At 49.7% G+C, this 27,486-nt stretch overlaps 1 protein-coding gene across 1 annotated transcript; it reads left to right on the forward strand.

Annotated features, from left to right (window-relative positions):
• Window positions 1-110: 110 nt before the first annotated feature.
• ODAD4 (outer dynein arm docking complex subunit 4) lies at window positions 111-27,433 on the forward strand. The gene is made up of 12 exons (XM_079905715.1): window positions 111-297; window positions 1,971-2,102; window positions 2,357-2,507; window positions 3,148-3,209; window positions 3,677-3,842; window positions 5,158-5,382; window positions 5,564-5,771; window positions 11,269-11,355; window positions 18,674-18,870; window positions 22,366-22,466; window positions 24,093-24,177; window positions 26,826-27,433. The coding sequence occupies exons 1-12, from the start codon at window positions 184-186 to the stop codon at window positions 27,245-27,247; spliced, it is 1,950 nt and encodes a 649-aa protein (XP_079761841.1). The 5' UTR covers window positions 111-183; the 3' UTR covers window positions 27,248-27,433.
• Window positions 27,434-27,486: the final 53 nt, after the last annotated feature.

The raw sequence follows: 27,486 nt of genomic DNA on the forward strand, positions 1-27,486 counted from the left end.
CCTGGACGCATGCGCACGCGGGCAGCGGTTGTGCCCGGGACTCAGCCTTGCGCGCGAGGGGCGGGGCCGGAAGCAAGTCTACGTCTCCCTGTTGGTAAGAGACGGAGGTTCCACAAGCCAGACAAACGTTCTCAGGCTTTTTTCCTCCGTTTCTCCGCTTCATCGTCTCCGAATTGCGTCACCATGGCGGACCCAGAAACTGAAGGCCTGCCAAGCACCTTCACCTCTTACATGGCGGAGGGCGAGCGGCTCTATCTGTGCGGGGAGTTCGCTAAAGCCGCCCATAGCTTCAGCAACGTGAGTCGCGCTCCGAACCTATCAGCCACCCATCACTGAGGTCCTGATGATTCCTGAACCACCCTATTGTTTCCATTATTCCACTGTTACTGATTGATGCACATCTGTGACAGATAAGCCCCTGTTTGGCCGTTTTCTACCAATTCCCACTTGCCTTCTGCCTGGTTGTTAGTAACCAACCTCTGTGTTAACACTGACCTCGTCTCCTACTTTTTTACTCAAACGTTTCGCGATTGGCCTCCTTCCTCAGTTTCCCGTAACTGGCTGGGAGAGTGGCTGGGACGCTGCTTGCAGAAGTGAAGTCTGGCACACGGTTGCTTCTGGAAGGTGGTCAGTGAATAACTAACATCGTAAAACTTTACTGTAGTATAAATAGCTTCACTCGACCCTAAGGGGATTGAGTGCTATTTTAAGATACCAGGCGTACTGTTAAGTGGCAAGCTTATGGGGGAGGTGCTGTTATTACGCCATTTTGTAGATGAGGAAACTGATATAGAAGTCGAGTCACACGCCCAAGATCACTGAACTAACGAGTGGCAGAGGAAGGATTCAAACTCAGGCACTCAGACTTCAGTGCTGAGGTGCTAACCACCATACTCTACTGTACTGTCTCCCAAATAAGCTTTTGTATGTTTTTATGACTGTTTCTTTTATAACAAATAGCCCGCTTGGTACAAATGGAGTGGTAGGATAGCCCTGTAACCAGTCCGAAGGCTCCCCCTAAAGTCAAGCTTCTCAACTGCTACCTAGAGTCTTTTGGCCCTTTGCATCACCAACCACATCCTAAAACCAAAAATAATTGATCGGATGGGCCAACAATTAAGTTCAGGGGCCCTGCCCCGCGCATTCTCCTCTTTCTGGATCCTGTTTCATCCTGGAGAAGCTCAGGTAGTGAGAAAAGAACATCCTGGGGGCCTATAGCTTTAGGTGAGAAGTGGGCTTTTCTAGGAAAGAAAGTAGCCGCTTCCTCTTCCTGGAAAAGTGGGAAGGTCTTAGACAGCGGCAGGTACCGTCTGATGCCTCAGGAAGGACAGTACACTGCAGACTATGGTAATGATCTTAAGAGAAGGGAGGACATGGGGAGGAGGGGAAGCATTCTGCTGCCACTTTAGGGCCAAAATCACAGTTTCCATTTTCTCGGTACTTTCATCTTAATCCCCTGAAATAGTGATTCATTCTCAAATAAGCTATGTAAGAAGAGAGGGCACGTGGAATGGATAACCAAGTTGCAGATTGTCTAAAGCCCATTCTGTTAGCCTCCAGAAGGCTTAGCCTCCGAATAGTATTTTGAATGTGTTGTGCAGCCATTTACGGGTTCATGGTCGAATTTTTATGCACCAAACACCCTATGATTCTGAGTGGACTGGAGGCATCCCAGACGCTAGGAGAAATTCCGAATATCCACGGGGTAGCATGTTCTCACGTCTCAACCAGTGGTTTCCACGATAGCTTGTGATTTCGCCTTGTTCCAGATGAGCCACATGCAGATAACCTAGTTGACTGAGCGGAGATCGGTGTGGTGCTGCTTTTAGTCTGGAAAGATCCAAAGACCTGTTTGCTGGCCTGTGGAGTCCCCTTGAAACTCTGGCAGGAGGGTTTGGGCTGCTGTGTCCCTTTCGGCTTCTTACCTCACCCTGCCTGGTGCCCGTTGATCTGAGTGGTTTCTTTCTCAGGCTCTTCACCTTCAGAATGGAGATAAGAACTGCTTGGTTGCCCGCTCCAAGTGCTTCCTCAGGATGGGAGAGCTGGAGAAATCCCTGGCAGACGCTGAGGCTTCACTCCAGGGCGACCCGACTTTCTGCAAGGTGACCGTAAGGGTGGGAGGACTCACTCTTTCTTCATCACTGCCACCGGCTGCAGCAGCCTCTGATTAGTACTGGTTGAAGAACTAGCCAGACTGCCTGGAGTTGATTGCCGTTTCCCTTCCTAGGTTACTTGCCTGGCTCTCTGCCCCTGTATCCCAACATTTATCCTCAAGCCAGGGACCCTTCTGTTCCACCACACCTGAGTCCTAGAAGGCCTCGTCTGCCCTCCTTGATTTGACTTGCTCTCATTTCAGGGGATTTTACAAAAGGCGGAGACCCTGTACACCATGGGAGACTTTGAATTTGCCTTGGTGTTCTATCATCGAGGCTACAAGCTGAGGCCTGATCGGGAATTCAGAGTTGGAATTCAGAAAGCCCAGGAAGCCATCAACAACTCAGTGGGAAGTGAGTGACCGTGAGGCCTCTGCCCTTATCCAGGAGGCTCCTGGAATCCTTAGGTTTGGGGGAAGGCCCGAGGTGCACTGGGTGGGCAGCCACCACCGGAAGGGCTACAGGGAGTCCCAAGCGTGGATCTGGCCGCTCATGATTTCCTTGAGGATTAGGAACTGTCCACTGGGAAGACCAGTCCCCCGATCCGCTGTACTGCAGTGTCTGGTTCTCTCCAAAGCCAGATGAGAAGCACCATTTTACTCACCCCAAGACAGACGAGTAGGGCTTCTTTTGGCCTGGTGTCATAGGGTAGAATGAGGTCCTGAGCCCAGCCTTCCCCGGTCCCTGGCTTCCTCCCTTACCTCATACGCACCAAGGGCTGGCTCTGCCCATCAGCTTAGTGGGGGTGGGGGTGGGTGGAGAGCTTGCCACTGTGGGCGGCAGAGTGTGGAAGTGGAGAGCACCCCTGGTGCCCAGGGCCTGCTGTGGCCTTAGGCTCGTGGGGGCTGCCTGACTCCTAGGAGAGTGTTGAACCATTTGCTTGCTAGCCAGCTTCCACCACCCTCCTGCCAAAGGCAACTATTTCCACATAAAATATGTGACAGATTGTGCCTGGGGGCCCGGCCGACCTGAGCCCCAGCTTTTGTCGTTGCAGGTCCTTCTTCTATTAAGCTGGAGAACAAAGGGGACCTGTCCTTCATAAGCAAGCAGGCGGAGGTAAGGGCCCTGGCTGCTCTGACATCATCTCCTTCGGAAGGCAGAGGCCACACGTGCCTGAGGAGCACAGGAAGTTCAGCTCGGTGCTCTGTGATGACTTAGAGGGGTGGGATGGGGCAGTGCTGGGAGGGAGGGGATATAGGTATACATAGAGCTGATTCACTTCACTGTACTGCAGAAACTAACACAACACTGTAAAGCAATTATACTCCAATAAAAAAACAAGTCTTAACGGCCCTCGTGCCTGGGAGTGATGAGCTCCTGGCCAGTGCGGGCAGTCATGAGATTCTGCCCCAGCTCCTGAGGGGTTTTGGGAGTGTAGCTGTTCCTGGACCAGACACACTCCATGGTTCTCAGCCCACGGAGGTCCTGGAGGGAGCGGTCTGGGATCACAGGCTCAGGGGACCTTGGCTGGGTGCTCCAGGCTCCTTTCTCAGGCTCTGTTGGGTATTGCTCCATATTCCCAGAGCGTGAAAGCCCAGCAGAAGCCTCATCCCGTGAGAAAGCTCGTACACCATCCCAAGAGAGAGTCCAAGCGGAAGGGCTCGCTCAAGAGCGAGAAGACCATCCGACAGCTCCTGGGCGAGCTCTACGTGGACAAGGAGTATCTGGAGAAGCTCTTGTTGGATGAAGGTTTCAGACACTTTTTTTGCAACAGGGAACTCGGGGCGAAGGAAATCTGGGGTGGATGCTTAACGTATAAGCCAGAGGCAGAGCCTTTCAAAGGATATTTGCCGACACGTTCCTCTGGAAAGGTTTTGCTACCATTCTCATTTTACAGATGAGGAAACTGAGGCGTAGGGAGGTTAAGTAACTCAGTGACACAGCTCTCGGATTTGAATCCAAGAAGTCCAGTTTCTGAACCAGAGCTCTTAAGTGCTATGGTACCCTGGGAGGGAACGCCGAAGATTTACCACTGCGGTCCCCAAAGGGGTATCCCCTGAGCCTTCAGTCTGTACAGAGGGCAAAGGAATCCAGCTTGGAGGTGCTAGAAGGGAAATCCTAGGACCGTGGAACCATGATGTCCTAAAACCTCATCTTCTCTAATCCCTCCTTTTATTAGAGCCCGAATGGGGAGTAACTTGTCCAAGGTGACGAGCAAGCTAGTGGTGGAGTTGGCAGCAGAGCCCAGGCCTCCTAACCTCCAGTGCAGCACTCTTCCCACCACACCGTGCTGGCAGGGAGAGGAGATAGGATGGAGCCTATTTCCTCATTAGACATTCATTATATGACTGTCTCCTATAAACATGGGTGGTGGGAGTGTTGCCATTAGCTATTGAGCCTGAGCAGGGATCACCCTTGAAGCCAATGCCTTTTCTCCAGAACTGACTTCCCAAGGTCCTGTGTAGGATTCCCGGCAGGTTGCGTCTCAGGGGCAGCTTCACTGCTGGCACAACTCCTCTGTAACAGGCCTGGATGCTTCCCTCCCTGCAGAGGAGCTTCCATAGAAGGAAGAGGTGGCCGGAGCATTACCCAAGTGGCCTTGCAGCTTTGCTCCCAGCTCTGACCTCTGGTTAGGCAGGTGGGCGGAGCTCGGGCATGCCCCTCCAGGTCCCGGCTTGCACTGTCACACTTGGCACCTGGGGACTTGCTTGTCACTGGCAACCTGGGCCAGGCTGTGCATTTCTACTTTGTCTTCTCTGAGGACACAGCTTGAAATAAGGGAGCCCCGAGGGCTGGGAGCTTTTCAGAAAGCTATCTACCAGCTGCTGCTTCTGCCAGCTCCTCATGTCTTGTCGTAAGGGGCCTATGCTCGAAGCCCTGTGCCATGAGAGTGCCTCAAGAAGGGGGCTGTGGCCTCGTCTGGACCCAGTTAGACCCACTGTCCCACCCATGTGCTCTTGCTTTCATTACTGTCCCCCAATTCCAGGGAGAGGTCCCCACAGGGAGACCCTTAGCCAAGAGGAGGTGACTCCCCTTAGACGCCTCCCCACACCCTTGCCCACAGACCTGATCAGAGGCACCATCAAGCATGGCCTGACCGTGGAGGACCTCATCATGACGGGCGTCAACTACCTGGACAGGCGCAGTGACTTTTGGAGGCAGCAGAAGCCCATCTACGCCAGGGAGCGGGACCGGAAACTGATGCAAGAGAAGCGGCTGGGGGACCGCAAGCGCCGGCCCTCACAGGCGGCCCGCTACATCCTCAAGAGCCTGGAGGACATTGACATGTGTGGGTGGTGTTCTCAGAAGGGCGGGCCTGTGGCCAGGTGGGGACAGAGCCGCACGGCAGCCGGAGCCCCTGGCTTCGCTGGCCTGTGGATGGAATCTGGAGGGGGAAGTGGGCTCCCCTGTCATCCGGGGGGGGGGGGGCGGGCTGCTCCCCGCTCCATATCGCCTCTCTCCCTTCCCAGTGCTGACCAGCGGCAGTGCTGAAGGCAGCCTTCAGAAAGCTGAAAAAGTGCTGAAGAAGGTTCTGGAATGGAACAAAGAGGAGGTGCCCAACAAGGACGAACTGATTGGAAACTTGCACAGCTGCATAGGGAACGCCCAGATGGAGCTGGGGCAGATGGTGGCAGCCCTGCAGAGCCACAGGAAGGACCTGGAGATCGCCAAGGAATAGTGAGTGCCTGCAAGGGCCTGGAAGGCCAAGCGGCCGAGGCCTGGGGCGGGGGCTACGTCTCGGCCTTTTGCCAGGGCTGCTGGTGGCTGAGCTCCCACTTTCTGCCCTGCGTGCCTGAGGTGGATTCCCCCAGAGGGCGGAGCCACCTACCCAGGACAAGGGCACGCCTAGACTGTCAGCTTTTTTTTGCCACAAAAGGAAGGTAGTGGCCCCAGACTCCAAGAAGCTCCCAGTGGTTTGGCTCTTAGGGATATTTTTATTTTTATGTCATCTCCACAAGCATTCATCAACTCCAGACATGCCAGATGTTGCTAGCATTGCGAACACAGCAGTGACCAGACACAAGGCTCATTTCCCCGCAGAGATAAAACAAAAAGTGACACAGCTAATAAATTGCAAGTGTGATAAGTGTCATAAGGAAAAAGTACAGGACCCGGTGCTACGAAAAGTGTATTCCAGGAGGACTTGACTGGGTGTTGGGGACACACTTGGCTTGTGGGAGGGCCCAGAGGTAGGCAGGAGGGAGCTTAAGGCCGAGAGGAGACTGGACCAAGCAGGTAGGGGTTGGATCAAGCAGGGCCTCGGAAACCATGGCACTGACTAAGAGCTTGGGCTTCGAAGTTGTACCTCCCAGCTGTGGGGCCTTAGGCAGGCACTTAACTAACCTCTTGCAGCCTGGGTCTCCTCTGTCAAATGGACAAAACAGTAGCCCTTACCCGATAGGGTAGCAGGGAGGGCGACATGCAGAAGTTTACATGAAGATCTCAGAACAGCGCTGCGTATCCGTGATGACTACTGTGTTGGTTCTTGGGAACCAGCTCTTCCCGAGACTTGATGGCCCCTCTCAGGGGTACCATCGCTTTCTGGGCACCCTGGTTCTAATCTCTGGAGTCATTTGTGACCTTCTCTTGCCCGGTTCTACTCACCCCACTGTTCTGAGCCTCTCTCAGTCTCCCATCCTCCCATTTCTGTTTTAACTTTTGAAAAACTTATTTATTTATTTTGGCCACACTGGGTCTTAGTTGCAGCATGCGGGATCTCTTATTGTGGCACGCAGACTTCTTAGTTGTGGCATGCGGGGTCTAGTTCCCTGACCAGGGATTGAACCCGGGCCCCCTGCATTGGGAGCGCGGAGCCTTAGCCACTGGACCGCCAGGGGAGTCCCTCCCATCCTCCCACTTCCTCTCAGGTCAGCCCTCACCTCTCCCTGCCTCGAGCTGCTCCCACACGTCACCTCCAGAGACATGCTGATTTTCACCTGTCGACTGTCCTTCCACTGCTGACACACAGGCCTTGGGCCCTCACCTCCTGCAGGTTAAAAGCAAATGCCTTCACTTGGCACTCAGGGCCCTCTCGGAACCCACTTCTGCACAGCCCTCCAATGTCAGTCCACCCTTCTGGGCCAAACCGGATCTCCTGAACACGCCCGCCACCTGTGTTCTCCCCCTTGCTCGTCCGAGTCCTAGAAGCCGTCCGTCCGTTCCCAGCTCATTTCTCACCTGCCCTCACCGCGCTGAGCAGGAATCTCACATGTTGGCCATTCCAGGAGTAGAAAACAAGCAAACAACAACCAGCTTTGGAGACAGACCTGAATTTGATTCCTGCCTTTGGCACTTAGAAGCAGTGTGGATTTGATTCAGTTGCTGACCCTTTCAGTTTCCTCATCTCTAATGAAGGCATAATAATACCAACTCATGGGGATTTTGAGGATTAAATAAGTATATACAGTACTTTGGATCCAACGTTCTCCCGTGCCCTAAAGACATAAATCTTTACTTCTTGCCTCCCTTCTGAGCTCCGGACCTGCATATGCAACAGAGTCCAAGGCATTTCCACTTGGATGTCCCACAGGAGCCCCAAATTTAACATGTCCAAAGTGGAGCCCCTCATCGTCCTGCCAAATCTCTTGCTTCAGGGCCCCCTATCCGTGAAGATGGCACTGGTGGCCACTCAGTCCCCAGGAAGGAGCCAAAGTGGCTTCCCAGACAACTCCCTCCCCTCACCGCTCACACCAGCCCGCCATGGCCCATCCACGCCTCCTCCTGCCATCAAGAGAACATTCCCCGGACTTCCCTGGTGGTGCAGTGCTTAAGGATCTGCCTGCCAATGCAGGGGCCACAGGTTCGTGCCCTGGTCCGGGAAGATCCCACATGCCGCGGAGCAACTAAGCCCGTGCGCCACAACTACTGAGCCCACGCGCCGCAACTACTGAAGCCTGTGTGCCTAGAGCCTGTGCTCCGCAACAAGAGAAGCCACAGCAATGAGAAACCCGCGCACCACGACGAAGAATAGCCCCCGCTCGCTGCAACTAGAGAAAGCCCGCGCACAGCAATGACCCAACGCAGCCGAAATAAATTAATTAATTAAAATTAAAATAAATTAAAAAGAAAACCATTCCCTTCTCTCTTTCCCTCCCACAGCTCAGTCCAGACCTTCCTCACTTCTTGCCTGTTTCCTCCGACCTGGGTTTCCTGCCGCCCAGCTGGCCCTTCTGTGCAAAACAAAGCCAGTGGTCGGGAGACAGTTCCAGCGCCCGGGTCTGCTCAGCTCAGACCGTCCTTCCTGACCTGACTTACCCTGACCTCGGTTGACCAGGCTCTCTCCGGGCCCTTGGGCATCCTGAGCCCTGGCCAGCACCTCTCGGCTCTGCTTCTGTTCAGCCTTCTCTTTTGCCAGCCCTTTCTTCATCAGCTCCCTCCTCCCCATCCTTCAAATTGTAAAGAAGTGGTTTTTTCTTGGGGGAAGCCCACCCTGTGCCCCAGAGTGACTTAGCAGCCCTCCTCTGTGCTCCGTCTCCACACGCCTACGTTTTTCGCCTGCCCTGCAGACCTTGGACTTTGCTACTCCCTTTCTCTTCCCAGCATCTGCCACGTAATGGGCATGTGATGCATGTGCGCTAACTGGCTGATGAAGCAAACAGAGGTGTTCCTTAAACAAGCTTAGTTCCTTTGCAACATCCACAAACGGGCCTCCAGTCTTTTTTTTTTTTTTTTTTTCCTTGGGTGCGCTGGGTCTTAGTTGCAGCATGTGAGATCTTTTTAGTTGCGGCATGTATGCGGGATCTAGTTCCCCGACCAGGGATGGAACCCAGGTCCCCTGCATTGGGAGCGCTGGAGTCTTACCCGCTGGACCACCAGGGAAGTCCCCGGGCCGCCAGTCTCACCCATGAGTCTCACCTGTGTGCCCCACGGGTGTCCTCAGTGGAATCAGCCCTGCCCCCACCTCCAAAGCCCCACCATCCTTCCAGGCGCAGCTCAAATCCCGACTTGTCTGAGCAGCTTCTTCAGTGACCCCAGCCCTCAATTCCTTTCTCTGATTACTCTGTGGATGACTGGATGGCAGGCTTTCTCAGTCCCACTACTGTCAAAGATAACAGTACACATTATTGTTATGAACAAAGTAACGTATTTCAACTTGTCTATTCACACCGGAAAAGAGCACCCACTCTGGAAGGGGAGGCTGACATCAGAGCAGTAAACGTGGCCCAGAAGCCGAAGAGAGAGGAGCTGAGGGGGCCTCAGGGAGGAGGGAAGGAAAAGATAGGACAAGAGGGGTGACTCCCTAGGCAGAGGGACAGGGCAGGGGTGGAGGGCTGGGGGAACGGGCGGCTCGTGTGCTGGGCAGGGGGGCCAGGACCTGTGGGGAGTGAGGAGGGAGGACCTAGCCGGAAGGAGGAGTGTTTTCACACCCATCCACGGCCTTGTGCTCGACCCAGAGCTGTGTGGTGCTAAGTCTCCCCACAGCCCTCAACACCACACTCCCCTCGCTTCCCTGGGGCCGCGTTGAGATGTGCCCCCCTGGCCCCTTTTCAATGTATTTACCTACACATTTATGTACACGTACACGTACATAGGATTTTTAAAACAGAAGTGACTCACTTATGTGGTTTTTTAAAAAAGAACGTGCCTTGGAAAGGAATGTCTCATTCTTCGAATAGCTTCATAGAAAGGTATTTCGGCACCCACAGTATGCACGTAGGTAACTGCATCCCTGCGGACAGACACTGAGGCTGTTCCCTTTTGCCTGCACACACACAGCTTCGCTGAGACTGCAGACAGATGTGGGTATGTCCGCGGGTAGACGGATGGCTTGGTCAGGTTTGCATTTAAAAGGCAGCGCGGCCACGGTGGGGAGAGTAAATCAGAGCAGGGTTTCCTGGAAGACGAGGAAGTCTGCCACTGTGGGCCAGGGGCTGAGGGGCGAAGGGAAGAAGGGGAGCTTGCCTGAGAAGGGAGGGAGTCAGGGAGGGATGCTGGGGGAGGGGGCTGCGGTTGGGGGAGGGCTTTCTTGGTTTATTTGTTGGGAAGGAGGTATTTTTTAACAGATCCGAATGTTCATATGGTAATATGGTAATAGTAAAGAACCAGTGTAGGGGGGAGCGATTGCCTTTTCTTTATGAAAATAACCTTTTTTTTTAAGGTGTAAATTTTTTTTTACTGAAGTATAGTTGATTTACAATGTTGTGTTAATTTCTGCTGTACAGCAGAGTGATTCAGTTATATACATTCTTTTTCATATTATTTTCCACCTGATTTATCATAGGATATTGAATATAGTTCCCTGTGCTATACAGTAGGACCTTGTTGTTTATCCATTCTATACATAATAGTTCCATCTGTTAACCCCAAACTCCCCCTCCATCCCTTCCCCCCCCATTTATGGAAATATATTCATCACTTTTCTGATGACACGTGAATACTGAAAAAAAAATGTAGATTATGTGGATAAATTAAAAGTTTCCTTCATACTCTCATTTCCCTTGGGTAATCACTGTTAATAGTTAGATTTAGATTCTCCATTTCTTTTTAAAATGCCCGCTTTTTAATTTATTTACTTATTTTTTGGTGGTTTAAAACAACGCATTCATTCTCTTATAGTTCTGGGGGTTGGCTGTCTGAAGGCAGTTTCCCTGGCCATAATCAAGGTGTTGGTAGGGCCACACTCCTTCCAGAGGCTCTGGGGAGAATCTGTTTCCTTGCCTTTTCCAGCTTCTAGAGCTGCAGTTACTGCACTCCCGGGCTCGTGGCCCCTTCCTCCATCGTCAGAGCTTTGAGCACAGCTTCTGCTTCAGGCCCGCACATTCACTTTTAACACTTAATGGGGCAACGGACGTTGTATGTGCTCCCATAATCTGACTTTTTAACTTAATATATCAGGGACTTTTTTCGTACACAAAACATTGCACTGATTGAATTCAGATTGTTTCCACTGTTTATTACTACAAACAACACTCTATTGAGTGTCCTTGTTACATTATATTCTGGAGGTGAATTCCTAGAAGGGGAGTTGCTGGACCAAAGGGATATCTTTGCAAGCTGTTGCCTGTTTGCCCTCCGGAAAAGTCCCGATAATGTCCGTTCCCGGCCACAGGGCTCAAGAGGGCCTGGGTACCGCAGCCTTGCCAGCCTGGGCATCGTCCCTCCAACTGGCCCGTCTTTGCCTTCTTTTCAGTTTCCGTAGTGCCTAGAATGGCCTTGTCTTGCTTCTTCCCCACAGTGATCTTCCTGATGCCAAGTCCAGGGCCCTGGACAACATTGGCAGGGTTTTTGCCAGAGTTGGGAAATTCCAGCAAGCCATTGACACGTGAGTGACCCGGGACTGTCCCCTCCCTACTCTGGGGCCAGGACATCCCACCCTCCCACTGGACTCCCAGGCTGGGGCAGGATGTCAGGCAAAGAGGCATCAGAAGACCAGAGTTTGGCTCCTGGCTGTGCTCAGCGACCAGGGGCAAGCCACTTTGTAAACTCTGTGGCTCATCAGTTAAATTAATTAATAGAATAGAATCATTATTTTCTCCAAATTTCCCAGTGACAGGAGTCACTGAGGACACTTGTTAGGCGTATGAATTCCTGGGCCTCTCCCCTGGAAATTCTCATTCTCCAGGTCTGGGTTAGAGCTCAGGAATCTGACTTTAACAAGTACTCCAGGTGACCCTTACTTTGGGCAAATTCAGGACCAGGTGGACCATTGACTTCTGGGAGCCCTTCAGCGGTTATTCTGTCCCTCTGTGCAGTCACATGGGGTCACTGGGAATGGAGTCTGAGCTCTCCAGAGGGCTTAACTTCTGGACTTTCCATGTCCAGCCCTGGGGCTGGTGACCTGCTCCAGTGGGGTGACTCAGCCCCAGGGAGACTCGGGAGCGGGCTTGACCACACAGCGAGAAATTGTCCTTCAGGCCTTCGTGGTTTGACTGGAATAGACTTGATCACCAGAGCCTTCTGTTCCACGTCATATGGTTTCCCGAATGGCCCCTGGTGTCTAGCTGCCAAAAGACACAGGCCTGTGAGTGTTTACCTACCCACTTGTATCTTTTTTACATTAAAATACATATATTTCTTTTTAAATAAAAGTTTAATACATGTCAATCCCAATCTCCCAATTCATCACCCCCCCACCCCCGCCGCTTTCCCCCCTTGGTGTCCATACGTTTGTTCTCTACATCTGTGACTCAATTTCTGCCCTGCAAACTAGTTCATCTGTACCATTTTTCTAGGTTCCACATATATGCATTAATATACGATATTTGTTTTTCTCTTTCTGACTTACTTCTCTCTGTATGACAGTCTCTAGATCCACCCACGTCTCTACAAATGACCCAATTTCGTTCCTTTTTATGGCTGAGTAATATTCCATTGTATATATGTACCACATCTTCTTTATCCATTCGTCTGTCAGTGGGCATTTAGGTTGCTTTCATGACCTGGCTATTGTAAATAGTGCAGCAATGAATGTTGGGGTGCATGTGTCTTTTTGAATTATGGTTTTCTCTGGGTATATGCCCAGTAGTGGGATTGCTGGGTCATATGGTAGTTCTATTTTTAGATTTTTAAGGAACCTCCATACTGTTCTCCATAGTTGCTGTATCAATTTACATTCCCACCAACAGTGCAAGAGGGTTCCCTTTTCTCCACACCCTCTCCAGCATTTGTTGTTGTAGATTTTCTGATGTTGCCCATTCTAACTGGTGTGAGGTGATACCTCATTGTAGTTTTGATTTGCATTTCTCTAATAATTAGTGATGTTGAGCAGCTTTTCATGTGCTTCTTGGCCATCTGTATGTCTTCTTTGGAGAAATGTCTGTTTAGGTCTTCTGCGCATTTTTGGATTGGGTTGTTTGTTTTTTTAATATTGAGCTGCATGAGCTGTTTAAATATTTTAGAGATTAATCCTTTGTCCGTTGATTCGTTTGCAAATATTTTCTCCCATTTTGAGGGTTGTCTTTTCGTCTTGTTTATGGTTTCCTATGCTGTGGAAAAGCTTTTAAGTTTCATTAGGTCCCATTTGTTTATTTTTGTTTTTATTTCCATTACTCCAGGAGGTGGATCAAAAAAGATCTTGCTGTGATTTATGTCAAAGAGTGTTCTTCCTGTGTTTTCCTCTAAGACTTTTATAGTGTCCAGTCTTACATTTAGGTCTCTAATCCATTTTGAGTTTATTTTTGTTTATGGTGTTAGGGAGTTTTCTAATTTCATTCTTTTACATGTAGCTGTCCAGTTTTCCCAGCACCACTTACTGAAGAGACTGTCTTTTCTCCATTGTATATCCTTGCCTCCTTTGTCATAGATTAGTTGACCATAGGTGCGTGGGTTTATCTCTGGGCTTTCTATCTTGTTCCATTGATCTATATTTCTGTTTTTGTGCCAGTACCATATTGTCTTGATTACTGTAGCTTTGTAGTATAGTCTGAAGTCAGGGAGTCTGATTCCTCCAGCTCCGTTTTTTTCCCTCAAGACTGCTTTGGCTATTCGGGGTCTTTTGTGTCTCCATACAAATTTTAAGATTTTTTGTTCTAGGTCTGTAAAAAATGCCATTGGTAATTTGATAGGGATTGCGTGGAATCTGTAGATTGCTTTGGGTAGTATAGTCATTTTCACAATATTGATTCTTCCAATCCAAGAACATGGTATATCTCTCCATCTGTTGGTATCATCTTTAATTTCTTTCATCAGTGTCTTATAGTTTTCTGCATACAGGTCTTTTGTCTCCCTAGGTAGGTTTATTCCTAGATATTTTATTCCTTTTGTTGTAATGGTAAATGGGAGTGTTTCCTTATTTCTCTTTCAGATTTTTCATCATTAGTGTATAGGAATGCAAGAGATTTCTGTGCATTAATTTTGTATCCTGCTACTTTACCAAACTCATTGATTAGCTCTAGAAGTTTTCTGGTGACATCTTTAGGATTCTCTATGTATAGTGTCATGTCATCTGCAAACAGTGACAGTTTTACTTCTTCTTTTCCAATTTGTATTCATTTTATTTCTTTTTCTTCTCTGATTGCCGTGGCTAGGACTTCCAAAACTATGCTGAATAATAGTGGCGAGAGTGGACATCTTTGTCTTGTTCCTGATCTTAGAGGAAATGCTTTCCATTTTTCACCATTGAGAATGATGTTTGCTGTGGGTTTGTTGTATATGGCCTTTACTATGTTGAGGTAGGTTCCCTCTGTGCCCACTCTCTGGAGACTTTTTATCATAAATGGGTGTTGCATTTTGTCAAAAGCTTTTTCTGCATCTATTGAGATGATCATATGGTTTTTATTCTTCAATTTGTTAATATGGTTAATCACATTGATTGATTTGTGTATATTGAATCCTTGCATCCCTGGGATAAATCCCACATGATCATTTTATATGACCCTTTTAATGTGTTGTTGGATTCTGTTTGCTAGTATTTTGTTCAGGATTTTTGCATCTATATTCATCAGTGATATTGGTCTGTAATTTTCTTTTTTTGTAGTATCTCTGGTTTTGGTATCAGGGTGATGGTGGCCTCATAGAATGAGTTTGGGAGTGTTCCTTCCTCTGCAATTTTTTGGAAGAGTTTGAGAAGGGGGTGGGTTTAGCTCTTCTCTAAATGTTTGATAGAATTCACCTGTGAAGCCATCTGGTCCTGGACTTTTGTTTGTTGGAAGATTTTTAATCACAGTTTCAATTTCATTACTTGTGATTGGTCTGTTCATATTTTCTATTTCTTCCTGGTTCAGTCTTGGAAGGTTATACCTTTCTAAGACTCTGTCCATTTCTTCCAGGTTGTCCATTTTATTGGCATAGAGTTGCTTGTAGTAGTCTCTTAGGATGCTTTGTATTTCTGTGGTGTTCGTTGTAACTTATCCTTTTTCATTTCTAATTTTATTGATTTGAGTCCTCTCCCTCTTTTTTTTTTTTTTCTTTTTTTTTGCGGTACGCGGGCCTCTCACCGCTGCGGCCTCTCCCACCGCGGAGCACAGGCTCCGGACGCGCAGGCCATGGCCAGCGGCCATGGCTCACGGGCGCAGCCGCCCCGTGGCATGTGGGATCCCCCCGGACCGGGGCACGAACCCGTGTCCCCTGCATCGGCAGGCAGACTCCCAACCACTGCGCCACCAGGGAAGCCCCTCTCCCTCTTTTTCTTGATGAGTCTAGCTAATGGTTTATCAATTTTGTTTATCTTCTCAAAGAACCAGCTTTTAGTTTTATTGATCTTTGCTATTGTTTTCTTTGTTTCTATTTCATTTATTTCTGCTCTGATCTTTATGATTTCTTTCCTTCTGCTAACTTTGGGTTTTGTTTCTTCTTCTTTCTCTAGTTCCTTTAGGTGTAAGGTTAGATTGTTTATTTGAGATTTTTCTTGTTTCTTGAGGTGGGCTTGTACAGCTATAAACTTCCCTCTTAGAACTGCTTTTCTGCATCCCATGGTTCAAGAGGGTGGAGTAGCCCGGCCTCCATAGGTTTTGGATCATCGTGTTTTCATTGTCATTTGTCTCTAGGTATTTTTTGATTTCCTCTTTGATTTCTTCAGTGATTTCTTGGTTATTTAGTAATGTATTGTTTAGCCTCCATGTGTTTGTGTTTTTTACATTTTTTTCCCTGTAATTCATTTCTAATCTCATAGCATTGTGGTCAGAAAAGATGCTTGATATGATTTCAGTTTTCTTAAATTTACTGAGGCTTGATTTGTGACCCAAGATGTGATCTATCCTGGAGAATGTTCTGTGCGCACTTGAGAAGAAAGTGTAATCTGCTGTTTTTGGATGGCATGTCCTATAAATATCAATTAAATCTATCTGGTCTGTTGTGTCATTTAATGCTTGTGTTTCCTTATTACTTTTCTGTTTGGATGATCTGTCCATTGGTGTTAGTGAGGTGTTAAAGTCCCCCACTACTATTGTGTTACTGTCCATTTCCTCTTTTACAGCTGTTAGCAGTTGCCTTATGTATTGAGGTGTTCCTATGTTGGGCGCATATGTATTTATAATTGTTATATGTTCTTCTTGGATTGATCCCTTGATCATTAAATAGTGTCCTTCCTTGCCTCTTGTAACATTCTTTATTTTAAAGTCTATTTTATCTGATATGAGTATTGCTACTTCAGCTTTCTTCTGATTTCCATTTGCACGGAATATCTTTTTCCATCCCCTCACTTTCAGTCTGTATGTGTCCTTAGGTCTGAAGTGGGTCTCTTGTAGACAGCATATATATGGGTCTTGTTTTTGTATCCATTCAGCAAGCCTGTGTCTTTTGGTTGGAGCATTCAATCCATTCACGTTTAAGGTAATTATCAATATGCATGTTCCTATTACCATTTTCTTAATTGTTTGTTTTTGTAGGTCCTTTTCTTCTCTTGTGTTTCCCACTCAGAGAAGTTCCTTTAGCATTTGTTGTAGAGCTAGTTCGGTGATGCTGAATTCTCTTAGCTTTTGCTTGTCTGTAAAGCTTTTGTTTTCTCCATCGAATCTGAATGAGATCCTTGCTGGGTAGAGTAATCTTGGTTGTAGGTTCTTTCCTTTCATCACTTTAAGTATATCGTGCCACTCCCTTCTGGCTTTTAGAGTTTCTGCTGAGAAATCGGCTGTTAACCTTATGGGAGTTCCCTTGTATGTTATTTGTCATTTTTCCCTTGCTGCTTTCAATAATTTTTCTTTGTCTTTAATTTTTGCCAGTTTGATTACTATGTGTCTCAGCGTGTTTCTCCTTGGGTTTATCCTGTATGGGACTCTGTGTGCTTCCTGGACTTGGGTGGCTATTTCCTTTCCTGTGTTAGGGAAGTTTTCGACTATAATCTCTTCAAATATTTTCTTAGGCCCTTTCTCTCTCTCTTCTCCTTCTGGGACCCCTATAATACAAATGTTGTTGCGTTTAATGTTGTCCCAGAGGTCTCTTAGGCTGTCTTCATTTCTTTTCATTCTTTTTTCTTTATTCTGTTCCACAGCAGTGAATTCCACCATTCTGTCCTCCAGGTCACTTATCCGTTCTTCTGCCTCAGTTATTCTGCTATTGATTCCTTCTAGTGTAGTTTTCATTTCAGTTATTGTATTGTTCATGTCTGTTTGTTTGTTATTTAATTCTTCTAGGTCTTTGTTAAACATTTCTTGCATCTTCTTGATCTTTGCCTCCATTCTTTTCCCGAGGTCCTGGATCATCTTCACTATCATTATTCTGAATTCTTTTTCTGGAAGTTTGCCTATCTCCACTTCATTTAGTTGTTTTTCTGGGGTTTTATCTTGTTCCTTCATCTGGTACATAGCTCCCTGCCTTTTCATCTTGTCTATCTTTCTGTCAATGTGGTTTTTGTTCCACAGGCTGCAGGATTGTAGTTCTTCTTGCTTCTGCTGTCTGCCCTCTGGTGGATGAGGCTATCTAAGAGGCTTGTGCAAGTTTCCTGATGGGAGGGACTGGTGGTGGGTAGATCTGGCTGTTGCTCTGGTGGGCAGAGCTCAGTAAAACTTTAATCCACTTGTCTGCTGGTGGGTGGGGCTGGGTCCCCTCCCTGTTGGTTTTTTGGCCTGAGGCATCCCAACACTGGAGTCTACCCGGCTATCTGGTGGGGCTAATGGCGGACTCTGGGAGGGCTCATGCCAAGGAGTACTTCCCAGAATTTCTGCTGCCAGTGTCCTTGTCCTCACGGTGAGACAGAGCCACCCCCTGCCTCTGCAGGAGACCCTCCAACACTAGCAGGTAGGTCTGGTTCAGTCTCCCCTGGGGTCACTGCTCCTTCCCCTGGGTCCCGATGCAGACACTACTTTGTGTGTGCCCTCCAGGAGTGGAGTCTCTGTTTCCCCCAGTCCTGTCAAAGTCCTGCAATCAAATCCCACTAGCCTTCAAAGTCTGATTCTCTAGGAATTCCTCCTCCCGTTGCCAGACCCCCAGGTTGGGAAGCCTGACGTGGGGCTCAGAACCTTCACTCCAGTGGGTGGACTTCTGTGGTATAAGCGTTCTCCAGTTTGTGAGTCACCCACCCGGCAGTTATGGGATTTGATTTTATTGTGATTGCGCCCCTCCTACCGTCTCATTGTGGCTTCTCCTTTGTCTTTGGATGTGGGGTATCCTCCTTGGTGAGTTCCAGTGTCTTCCTGTCGATGATTGTCCAGCAGCTAGTTGTGATTCTGGTGTTCTCACAAGAGGGAGTGAGAGCACGTCCTTCTACTCCACCCTCTTGAACCAATCGCTGTATCTTTTTATAATAAAACGTTTTATAGTATACGTGCTTAATGTTAAAATATTAATTTGGAAAATATAGAAAAGTAAAAGAAAAAGTCTTCAGTCCCACCACCCAAAGACAAGTACTAATTCTAATCCTGCTCTTACTTTTATTGATATTTTGTTTTTTCATTCCAGTCTTTTTTCTGTGTTGATTTTCTCTTACATGTGCTTAATAATATTCTTAAATGTTATTATGTTATTTCAAATCCTGTTTTACAAACATTATTTTCAACTCTTGTATCATCAAAGCCAGTCCCATAGATGTACCAAAATAACTTTGGTAGTTTAAAAATATGTTAATGCTTGTTAGCTCCACCCCCGTTTCTAAAAGGACTGGTAGTTGGAGAACAGTTTTTCTTCTGCCACCAGTAGGAAGCCCGGCCTCCTATGGCCGAGTGCAGGGCCTGAGCGGAAGGAGCCGACCCTGGTTCTTGTGTCCCCAGGTGGGAGGAGAAGATCCCTCTGGCCAAAAGCACCCTGGAGAAGACCTGGCTGTTCCACGAGATTGGCCGCTGCTACTTGGAGCTGGACCAGGCCTGGCAGGCCCAGAATTATGGTGAGAAGTCCCTGCAGTGCGCCGAGGAAGAAGGGGACATCGAGTGGCAGCTGAACGCCGGTGTTCTGGTGGCACAGGCACAAGGTATGGGCCCCATGAGGACCACCCTACGTTTCCCATGTCAGGGCCGGGAATCCCGTGGCCTGAACTTACCATCCCAGTGTATCCCTGCGCTGAGAGTTCCGATTCTGAGAGTGGGGCTAAACCCCTGCATTTTGACCAGCGTATGTAGTGCCTAGTTTAAGCTAAGCTCAGTTAGGGCTTGGGGGCCCCTGAGAGCTGCCCTGCCCTTGAGGAAGTCATCTGCAGACCAGCACAGTGTCATGTGGTCATGAAAATAGCTCCACTCCTCTTGCCTCGGTAGCCTTTACGTGTGCCTTCTTGTACCTAATCACCATGCAAGCCAGGGATGGAGGCATCATTGTCCTCTTATAGTTGGGGAAACGGAAACTCCACGGGGTTCAGCAGATTGCCCCAGGTCACGTGAGGGAACTTTTTAGGGTGATGGAAAAGTTCTAAAATCGGGTTGTGCTGATCATTGCACAAGCCTATAAATTTACCCCCAATCATTGGACTGTATACTTTCGAACGGGTGCATTTTATACTAAGTGAATTACATCTCAATAAAGTTGTTAAAAAACAGCAAGGGGCAGGGGTGAGGAGGAACAGATGAAACAAGATTGGTGATATTTTGGTATTTTGAACAATTTTTAAATTTTATATTGGAGTATAGTTGATTTACAATGTTGTGTTAGTTTCAGGTGTACAGCCAAATGATTTAGTCACATGTATACATAGGTCTGTTCTTTTTTCAGATTCTTTTCCCATATAGGTTATTACAGAGCACTGAGTAGAGTCGCCTGTGCTGTGCAGTAGATCCTTGTTGCTTATCTATTTCATATGTAGTAGTGTGTATATGTTAATCCCAACCTCCTAATTTATCCTAATTTATCTCTCCCCCCAACCTTTCCCCTTTGGTAAGTTTGTTTTCTAAGTCTGTGAGTTAGTTTCTGTTTTGTAAATAAGTTTATGTGTATCTTTTTTCTTCCTGCGGGTTTTTTTTTTTTTTTTTTTTTTTTGCGGTACACGGGGCTCTCACTGCTGTGGCCTCTCCCGTTGCGGAGCACAGGCTCTGGATGCGCAGGCTCAGCGGCCGTGGCTCACGGGCCCAGCCACTCCGCGGCACGTGGGACCTTCCCAGACCGGGGCACGAACCCGTGTTCCCTGCATCGGCAGGCGGACTCCCAACCACTGCGCCACCAGGGAAGCCCTATGTGTATCATTTTTTAAGCTTCCACATACAAGTGACGTCATATGATATTTGAAGCAGGGTGATGAGTAATGGGGGCTCGTGATACTATTCCTCCGACTTTTCTGTATATTTGAAATGTTTCATAATATGAACTTAAAAAACAAATAGCTTACAGTAATAAGCAAGCAGTGGAGCTCGGGCTTCTAATCGCTGTGCTGAGCTGCCCTGCTCCGGGCACACAGCTGACCCCAGAGAAGGAGGAAGCGTGATAGGTGCTCTGATCAGGGGCCTTACCACACATTCACTTATTCACATCACAGATGCTTACCTGGCACCTTCTAGGCACCAAAGCTGGGCATACAGTAGGGAGCAAAACTGGTAACTATCCTGCCCGCATGCCTGAGGAGTAACGTTTAAGCAGAAACATTAAGAATGCAAAGGCACCAGCTGTTCCAAGATCTGAAGCCAGAACTTTTCAGCCAAAGGGACCGCATTTAGGGAGGTGGGCAGGAGTCTGGCTGATTTAAGAAACTGAAGGAGATCAGTGTCAAGCTGCTGGGGGCCAGGAAAGTCTGGAGAGAGGAGGCTGGTGAGGGGCCAGATCCACAGGGCCTCCTGGGCCTCGTTACGTCTTGTAGATTCTTTCCTAAAAACATAGAGAAAACCACTTGAAAACTGTAAACTGGGGAAGACATGGTTACTGTGTCTTTTCCTAGAACTCTTTCCTGTTCCTGTGAGGACTTTTCTTTCTTTGTCTGTGCAGCAGGGCTTGCGCGATCCTAGTTCCACAACCAGGGATTGAACCCAGACCCCAGCTGTGAAAGCACCCAGTCCTAACCACTGGAGGTCTTATTAGGCCCTGAGGGCCTTTGGAGAAACAGGCCACTTACTGCCGGTCTCAGTTTCCCCACTCTAGGGTGGAAAAATGCAATCGAGTGCAGCAGCCCGAGAGCCACTGGGTTGTAGAGGCAACACAGCCGAGCGGGCAGATCTTGGGCTCTGGGCCCTCCTGGCAAATGCCACCCTGTGCCTCAGTTTCGTCCTCTGTAAATAGGGATGATTATATCAATAGTAGGTACCTAGAGGGTTGGTGTGAAGAAATAAGGTAATACTTAGGCGTGTAAGCACTTAGAACTAGCATATAGCGAGCACTCCAGAAACACTCATTTCTTCCTTCCTGCCCTCTCGTCAGCTTCCCATAAGTGTTTCTAACACAGATGAGAAACAATTACAATCCTTAGAAAAGTCGACTTATGGCTCAACGAAAATGTAAATATACATGTGTAGATTTGTGGATACACAGAGGGGGGAAAAGAAGAGGAAAAGGGCTCCCAGAATGAAGCTAACTCCAGGTTATAGATTCAGTTAAAAGGAACGGCCTTTACTGCGTCACTCCCGTAAGTGTTATGACTCCTGTTCCGACCTGCGGTGTCCAAATGACATCGACATTTATTCAGGGTGGTCTCTGAGGGATTACAGTGACTTTCCTTCTTTTCAAATGTGTATTTGAAAAAGAAATATGTATTGACCTCATTCACTGTGACTCCACAGGCTTTCAGAACTATATTAGAATTGCTTTTCAGATATAAGGCCTTTTGCCGTTTGACTTATGGACACAAGGCCCTTCTCTCCCCGGGGATCCCAAAGCAGTTCATGGGGAGGGGTGGATCTTGGGGTCCTCAGTGATAAGAGGAAGCAGTGGTGTGTAAAGAAAGTGGAGTGTGGTGTTCCCAGACCCTGGCAGGTGAGCACTTTTCTCCGTCCTTCCTGAAATTAACCTCTTTTCAAGGGCAGTCAATCAGTCCATAGGCCGTCATCCCTGGCCCAGCACTAACCTGTCCGGTGAGTGAGCTCGGGGGAGCTGCCTCCTCTCTGGGTTCGGATCGTACCAGCGTGGGCATTGATGTCCCAGCCGCTGGCCCACGAGTCACAGCCAGCCCGTCCAGATGTGTTTGGTCTCCACAGTGTTCTTAACAAATTTGAGTGAACATTAAAAAAAAAAAAAAAAAAAGATCTTTTCTGGAACAATCTAAAGGTGGGGCAAGATGGAGTTGTCCCCCTGGAGATGCATCATGTGGGCACAGACCCCTTCCCTCACTGACTCTTTGCACCTGAAATCCAAGGCTCAGCTTCTCAGGTTCTGGTCCTTAGCGGTGAGGACCAGAAATGTCCTGGGTGGGGACCCAGGAATGTCTGGAAAGGGTGGTGCTGGGAGGCCCAGATGCTGCCCGCCTGGGGCTGCTCCCGAGGGCCGCTGGCACCTGCAGGGCAGCCGCACGGTGCAGCACACAATGTCACAATCTACCTGTCTCCCTCGTGCTCTTCAGTGAAGCTGAGAGACTTCCAGTCGGCAGTGAACAACTTTGAGAAGGCCCTGGAGAGAGCGAAGCTCGTCCATAACAGCCAGGCACAGCAGGCCATCATCAACGTGAGCCTCTCCCCCGCTGGGCCGGCTCTGGGGCTGGGTGGGCCCCCCGGGCTCTCAGCCCCAGATATTTATCACCCCCCAACCGCAGGGCACATTCTGGGTAGGGCAGTGGCTTTCCACTGTTACTGCCATCAGTTTATACAACAACCCAACCAGTACCCATACTGTGAACTTTTTATTTTGGGGCCACGCCTTGCAGCACAGCTTGCAGGATCTTAGTTCCCAGACCAGGGGTCGAACCCGCACACTCGGCAGTGCAAGCTCGGAGTCTCAGCCACCGGACTGCCAGAGAATTCACCTCAATACACATATTTTTCTTTGAAAAAACAGACAAAAAATAGAAAGTTTCACAAAACATATTTACCTTTACTATGTACGCTATTTCCTACTCTGTTCTATTTTCTTTTCATTCCTTTTCTTTAATGCCGGCTGAGCCCTTCTAAGCACATTTTAGGACTTGCGGTTTGAAAAGTACCAGCCCCCCCATCCCCCGCCCCCCCCCCCCAGGAGTCAGTAAGAAATCAGCGTGATGGCCTCACCCACTTGCGCTGCTTCGTCAGGCAGCCATTTAGAGTAAAAGGAATTAAAAGTAAGTAAAAGTTACGGTTCAGTTCCTCAGTCACACCAGCCATGTTTCAAGTGCCCAATAGCCACGTGAGGCCTCTGGGTACCACACAGTGCAGATCTAAAGTCTTCCCATCACTGCACCAAAGGTGACGACCGTGGTCCCGGGCCTCAGGAAGTGGGGTGTCTACAGGAAGCTTAGAACGCAACGCCCTCGTTCCTGACCCGTGCGACAGGGACCAGGGGATGCAGCGTGAGAGCCTCAGTGGGTAGGCAGGGCTGGGCCTTTCCCCTCAAGGAGGGTTTGAGGTCGCCTTGGAGGCTGGGCAGGTTTTGAAAGGAGGCAAAGAGAAGCGCCTGTCAAGCCAAATGGACCCACGGCCCTAAGTGGCTCCTCATGGGATCAGGCCCCTGACCTTTCACCCCCCGGAATGGCATCTCCAGGCAGGAAAGCATACGAGGGGGGCAGACCAGCGCTGCACAAGAGAGTCCAGGCCCGGCAGACGTTTCCTGAGTGTCTAGTGGTGTTCTGCCCTGGTGGGGGGGTCAGGGGGAGGGCTGCGACGAAGAGGGCAGAGTTGCCCTCAAGATGCGCACAGGCTGAGTTCCAGGTCCCCGGGCGTCCTGCAGACACCGTGGGAGCCCCCCGGAAGGCAGGCCAGCCCCCAGCCACAGGGTGTGGCTGAGTCCCTTCCGTGGCTTGCTGCCTGGCTGAGGGCTGAAGGGCTTGCCTTGTCTCTTTTACGCTGGCTGAAGCCAAGAGAAGCTTTAGGTAAAAAGGTGGGACTCAGTAGACAGACGCAACCCCCCAGAACAGGCCTGAGCCCGAGGGAAATGAGTTTGAGTTGCCTGCAAGCCGCGCTATCTCTCATACCACTTAGTGTGGGGAGTTCCAAGTGCATAGTATCCACTAACCTCAGGGCGGCAGTCTTCAGAGGAGCCAGGGGAAAGGGGAGGGGGCAGGGTTCTGCACAGCCCTGCCTCCTGGCGCTGGGGCTTGGGTGGGGAAACGACAGGTCACACGGGGTTAAGAGAGCTCACCAGCTCCTCTGCCACCCACAGGCCCTGGACGATGTCAACAAGTGCATCATTGAAGAGCTGAAGAAAACCAACTACAGGGAGATACTCAAAGATAAGAAGGAGAAAGGTGAGTTCTGGGGCCCCGAAGACGGCAACCTCAGAACGCTCCCTCTGCTTTCCTTCTGGCAGTCTTCGCCATGCTTTCCTGCCATTCCTTCGGTCGGGGGCTTGGCACTGCTCACCAAGTATTCTGATTTCAGTGCCGCCACCAACCCCAGCCTTTCTTGGGACAGGAGAGGGAGACCTCGGGCTGGGGTCAGAACCCGTGCTGTCTGCCCTATTTCTTCAGTACTCCCGTATTTCTTTAATCAATTCATCAACTATTTGTTGAGCGCTTGTCACGTGCCAGGAAGGTGTGAGATTTGGGAGGAGACAGAAGCTCGGTCCCTGCCCTGGAGGAGCCCACAGCCCAGTGGGAGAGCCAGGCAATTAGAGTTGCCAGCGACCAGGGCTCCTGCACCGGAGCCTGCTGTGCAGGGGGACAGTGCTCTGCTGTGAGGGCCCGGGCAGGGGCGCTCCCAGTTCTGTGGGGAGGTAGGGAATGCTTCCAAGAGGGAGAATCTTCTGCTTCAGGCTCCAAAAGATGCCCAAGCATTTTCCAGATACAAGATGGAAGGTTGAGGGCATTTCCGGTGGGAAACAGCAGGAGCAGACACAGAGGTGGAATGACAGTAGCTTACACTGTGGGGGCTCTTAACCGCTGGCCCGACACTGGGTTAAGCATTAGACAGAATGATCTCACTCGGTCCTCACCACCTAGGAGGTAGGTACTGTTTTGGGGGCACTGGAGCCTGAATGATCTGCCCACGTCACACAGCAGTCTGACTCAGAGCCACACGCTCCCCTGCTGCCGGCAGCTGGTCTTCAGGGCCAGCAGTGGGCAGCGCAGGGGTCGGGGCAGGGGACCCAAGGGCCAGCTGAAGTGCATAGGTGGCAGGGCTGTGCTCCTGCTGGCCGGTCTAGCCCTTATCACATTCTTTCTCCCGAGGGCTCCAGGGAGTAGAGAGGCCTTTGATCCCCCGCCTTGCTCTAGGCTGTCTGACTGGCTCCCATGAAAGGAGTGAGGGAAGAGGAAGTGGCTGGGACTCCAGGCCCCACGGAGTCGACAGGGACCAGGGACGGGCCCCAGAGGGGCAGGGATGATAAGAGAAGCTGACCCCCACTCGGTGCTTCCTGCATGCCAGGCGCTCGTCTAAGCTTTATACATACCGACTCATCTGATCCCAGAGCACTAAGAAATAAGTATTCCGTGCTTGATTTTACGGGTGTGGACATGGAGGCAGAGGGGTTAAAGTCCCACAGCGGATTCCAGTCTCCAGCAGCCTACCCCTGGAACCCATGCTTTTCCCACGCTTGTGCAGTTTCTGTCTGCCCCTCTGAGGGGCCCTCCCTCCAGCCAGATCGCAGTAAAGGGTAGCTGGGGCTGGGGCTCCGGGCTCCTCGGGGGACAGAGCCCCTTGCAGGCACCGAGGCTGAAACCCTCTCTGATCCAGGTACAGCAGCGGGAATTTGGGCACGGGGTTTCTGGGCACCTGAGCAGCCAGATGACAGCCTTTTATTATCCAGCACCTGCCACGTGGTGGCCAGATCCCCTCAGAGAAGATCTGCCTCTGCCTCCACACACCCTTGGAACTGCGCTCAGAAGCCACAGAAGGAATAATGTGAAGGGTACAGCAGGGAAGTGGCAGATGCTCCAAGCATCCTCCTCCCTTGGCCGACGGAGTGCTGGGAAAGGCATCCTGAAAACTCCGGAAGGCCCTGAGGCCGGCCGCTGCTGGGCACTTCCCTTCCCGGACAGCAGGTGGCAGCATTGCATGTGTCTTGGCCAAACCACGTCATTTTCCTGCTCTGAAACCAGAGCCCCTATAGGCGGCTTAGAAACCAGGACTTCCAGGAAGTGGAAGGAGACTCAGGAAGGGATTGGTAACTTTTCTCTGTAGCTGGTAAAAACAACGAGCAAAGATCCCTTGGGTTGTAAAATTGCTCTCCATCCGAACTTCCACCACAATCTGCTCACATTTTTACGGGGAACCTCCCAACAAATGATGAATATGCTTCCCAGGGACGAAGGGAAATGCAGAATGGGCATGCTGGAGGAGAAGCCTCTGTCCTCTCCCAGCACCTGTGCTAGTTCTCGTAGGGAAAAAGAAAGAATGTGGTCTGGGGGCAGACTGTCCTGGGTTCAAGTCCTGGCTCTGCCAGTTATTTATTTGCAATGTAACCATCGTGTGTGATTTCCCCTTTATCAGTCTCAGGTCCCTCGACTGCAAACTCGAATCAATAACACTGCAATTTTTTTTTTTTTTTTTCGCGGTACGCGGGCCTCTCACTGTTGTGGCCTCTCCCATTGCGGAGCACAGGCTCCGGACGCGCAGGCTCAGCGGCCATGCCTCACGGGCCCAGCCGCTCCGCGGCATGTGGGATCTTCCCGGACCGGGGCACGAACCCGTGTCCCCTGCATCGGCAGGCGGACTCTGAACCACTGCGCCACCAGGGAAGCCCCACTATGCAATTTTTTGATGACTGAACGGTATAATCTGTGTCGCTCACATGATGCCAGGAACAGAGCTGGTGCTCAGTAAATGATGATCCCTTTTCTCATTTTGGAAAGGGGTGCTGTCTCTTAGAAGCACAGGCCCCCACAGGCTGGGGTTCCCCCAGGCCCGGAGACGGACAAACTTCTACCTTTCTTCCCTCCTTTCTCTTGTTTTTCAGAAGATGCCACTACGTTGGATAGTATAACAGTGATGGCAAAGGAGAAGGAAACGATGAGAATGAGAGATGAACCCGAGAAGGTCACCGAGACGGTGATGAAGCAGTGCGAGCGGGAGCAAATGGAGAGTGAGAAAGAGACCGAAGGTGACTTGTCTAAGGAAACCCTGGGGATCACAGCTAGTGGACCAGAAGAACATAGGCAGAGAGAAGAAGTAGAAAAAGCCAGCCCCTCAAGGAGAAAAGGACCAGCTGCGATGGAGGGAGGTCCAGGAGATGTTGCCGAGGGACAATCTGGAGAAGCAGGCAGGAAACTAACAGCAGTGAACAGAGGGGAAACAAGAGAAATTTACAGGAGGCCTTCAGAACTGGACCAAAACCTCTCAGAAGAATCAAGCACGAGGGAGTCCGAAGGACTAGAGTAGACACTTTCAGAAATCGGCAGAAGAGGGTCCAAAGCACTGGGGAAAACAGAATCGGGAGAAATAAGAGAACCGGAAATAACAGAAAATTCTGAAAAAATGGAAAAAGATGAAAAGGAAGACGAATGAAGCCATCGAGTAGGCATTACGATCAGGAGGCTGGTGTTCACAGGGACCACGGAGATCTTATTAAACTGGACCTTCAAGCTGAGATTTGTCTCTAATAGGAAAACATGTGGACT

This window comes from Stenella coeruleoalba (assembly GCF_951394435.1).
Source record: "Stenella coeruleoalba genome assembly, chromosome: 19".
NCBI lineage: Eukaryota > Metazoa > Chordata > Mammalia > Artiodactyla > Delphinidae > Stenella > Stenella coeruleoalba.